Here is a 3,214-nt window from a genome sequence, read left to right on the forward strand (position 1 = left end):
TGACTTGTCTGGCTGTGCATATTATTCCAACTGGTATCCTCCGCCGCTCCGAGCCTGCCCCTTTGCCCTCTTCGATGTCGCGCGCTGTTTAAAATGATGTATGGCAAAAATTTTGACAAATGTACAAAAATGAGTCATGAGTTCGTCGTGCAAACAAAACGCGGTAGTTGTTCTTCTTGCTCCCCCCGCCCTCCTCCTGATGTTGCTGTTGCTGTTGCCGCTGCTCACTATTTGCTGTTGACTTTTTCATGTAGTTGCCATCGTCGTCAACGTCGCAGTTGTTGTTTTTATTATCCATAACACAAACAAGCACAAATGCTGAATCTGGAGATGTAGATGGAGCCATCTACTCTGTTGCTGCTGTTGCTGCTGCTGCTTACACATGTTTTCTGCCTGCATTTCTGGCCAGTGAAGTGGAGAGGAGGTGGTGCGGAGTGGCGAGGCGTGGTGTGACGCGGATGGATGGGGATGGGGGCAACGTGGCCAGGCGCCAGCATTCATCATTTATGATTTACCTTGGCCTTAAAACAGTCTGCGACGCAGGGAGCGCAAAAGATTCCTCGTCAGATCGCCCCATTTGGCACGGAATTTGGATTGAAAGTACAGGTTGATAAACTTTAAAAAATACATGGATCTAATCAAGATACTGACAAGGCTTTCGTAAAATACTTTATGAACAATGTAACGATTTGAATGTCATGCGGTCGAAACGTATGGGATCTAGTGACATTTGGATAAATGTCAAATCAAATTAAATCAATTGTCTTTCATAGACAGTATCCACAGCGTCTGGGAACACGAGCTCCGGACTTCAAAAATATATTGTTTAAATACTGAAAAGCTCGTAGAATATGGCAGATCGGCCAAACAGCGATAGAGGTAACAACAACAATCATGACCGTGACTATCGAGGCAACTCTCAGGAATATCGAAACTTCCACAATCGCAACCGAGACTTCCGTGAACGCAACAGGGAAGTGCCAACCGATCCACCCTACATTGCGTTTGTTGGCAACCTGCCCAAGGGCCTCGTCCAGGGGGATGTGATGAAGATTTTCGATGATTTCGAGGTGAAGAGCGTTCGCCTCATCAAGGACCGCGAGACAGACGAGTTCAAGGGCTATGGCTACGTTGAGTTCACAACACTGGATCAGCTAAAGCGTGCGCTCTCTCGCAATGGACGCATCAAACTGGACAATCTATCGGCGCCGCTGCGCATCGACATTGCCGATCATCGGCGCCAGGGCGGCAACGGTGGCGCCAACAGCGGCGGCGGCGGTGGCGGTGGCGGTGCCTCCGGCAGTGGCGGCGGCAATCACAATCGTCGCAACTTTCGACGCGACGGCAGCGCCGGCTCGCAGGGCTACCAGGGACAGTATTCGCGCAAGCAGAATAGCCCTGGACGCCCGGTGGGCAATCGATCGTCCAATAGCAACTTTCACATGAACAGGCAGGAGGGCAGTCCACGGCAAGGCGACTATCGCGGCGGCCGCGGCGGTGGCGAAAGAAGGGGCGGTGCCAGGGGCGGCGGTGGTCGAGGGCATCACAATAACGATGGCTACCAGACCAACGACGGCAGCAACAGCAGCGACTTTGGCTCCCTGGGTGGCGGCAGCCACGACACGTCCAGCCTGGGCAGTCCCAGGCAGTGTGTGGAGCCGCACATTTCGTCGACGAGCTTCCAGAGCAGTCGCAGTTTTCCGCACTATAGCAACAACAACAACAACAATAGCAACAGCAACAACAACTATAGCAACAACAATCGGTAAGCATATGAGCTGCTCCACTTTATCCACCCGACTAACCCACTCGGCCCACACAGCTACAACGACCGTAACAACAACAACTACAGGCGTGGCGGCACCCAGCGCCAGCGCAGCATCAGCAACGACAACGGGCACTACTCGAACTTCGGCCAGAACCGGACACGCGATCGTCGCGGGCACTACAATCCCAATGAGCGGTACAATCAGCCATCGAACGGCACCGCTAGCCCAGCGTTCGCCAGTCTGGACGACGATGACCGTCCCAAGATCGTGCTGCAGCCGCGCACCGTCACCGAGCCAATCAATGCCCTGGCCGAGACGAAGCAGGCCGCCAGCATCTTTGGGAATGCCAAGCCGCGTATGACTCAACCCACTCCGCCGATCCTGCCGCGTGCCCACCCGGGGCAGATGGACGATTCGCAGCCAGGTGGCAGCAACAAAAAATCGGAGCCATAAGGCCCAGCCAACCCGCCCTAACCTTTACCCACATATATATATTTATATATATATATAAATCTAAATTGAAAAGAAAGAAGAGGAAAAAACAAAACAAGTGTAGCTTAGCCAAAAATGCGAAAATTACTTAATCACCGTCAATCGAAACAACATCCACAACAAGAGCAGCTACGGGGAGCTTTCAACTATTCGACCAACCTACGACCAAATCATCATTCTGAGACAATCTCTATGTATTTCGATAGATACATTCCATACACGCGTACACGCTTTTAGCAGATCAGATCATCATGGCCCGGCTCGTTGTAAACTCTTGAAAATCTCTAATAAATTTCTATGTGATTGTGTTAACTTTCTACGAAATTTACACTTTCATATGCAGCAATCAAACTACCTTGCATCTGCTTCACATAGAGTATAGCTGGCATTAATGGGAGCTATGGAACTATTATTATTATTTACATTTACATACAATTTAATAAGGTGTGCTCCGCTCTGACAAATGTGAGCTATGTATATATACTATTTTCTTTTTAGTTTCTTTTTCTCATTTAAACGAATCAACGATCTAAGATCTTAGCTATATGGAATACTATAAATATATTTTCATTGCTTATGATCAATTAATTGCTAGATGCTCTATTTTACTTGTTCGCATTATATATCTAATATTTTAAGAAATTGTAATTATCTATAAAAAAAAATGTACAGGCTATAGCTTGTTACATTTAAAATTAATTATAATTAATTTGGCTTTAATCACACCAATTAATCAATTATGATATCATATCTTGAATTGTGTGGAAAATCGCCCAGTCACATCCTGTTCACGTCCTGTTCTGCACTCTCAGGATATCACGTCTTGAACTGATTCAAAGTGCTGCACCGTTTCACTTGCTTTTCTGTATTGTTATGTAAACCCGAATCTGTTTTGGTTATCTCTTAATTGGCCTTGAATATAGTCTGATAAGCATTGGCCAGCTGTTGGCTCG

The 3,214-nt window shown here is 47.5% G+C and overlaps 1 protein-coding gene across 1 annotated transcript; it reads left to right on the top strand.

Moving 5' to 3' along the window:
* Positions 1-462: 462 nt before the first annotated feature.
* eIF4H2 (eukaryotic translation initiation factor 4H2) lies at positions 463-2,612 on the top strand. Its single transcript, XM_018001067.2, has 2 exons — positions 463-1,765; positions 1,823-2,612. The coding sequence occupies exons 1-2, from the start codon at positions 852-854 to the stop codon at positions 2,220-2,222; spliced, it is 1,314 nt and encodes a 437-aa protein (XP_017856556.1). The 5' UTR covers positions 463-851; the 3' UTR covers positions 2,223-2,612.
* Positions 2,613-3,214: the final 602 nt, after the last annotated feature.

Source organism: Drosophila arizonae, chromosome 2, assembly GCF_054131065.1.
Source record: "Drosophila arizonae isolate 15081-1271.41 chromosome 2, UAZ_ARI_1.0, whole genome shotgun sequence".
Taxonomy (NCBI): Eukaryota; Metazoa; Arthropoda; class Insecta; order Diptera; family Drosophilidae; genus Drosophila; species Drosophila arizonae.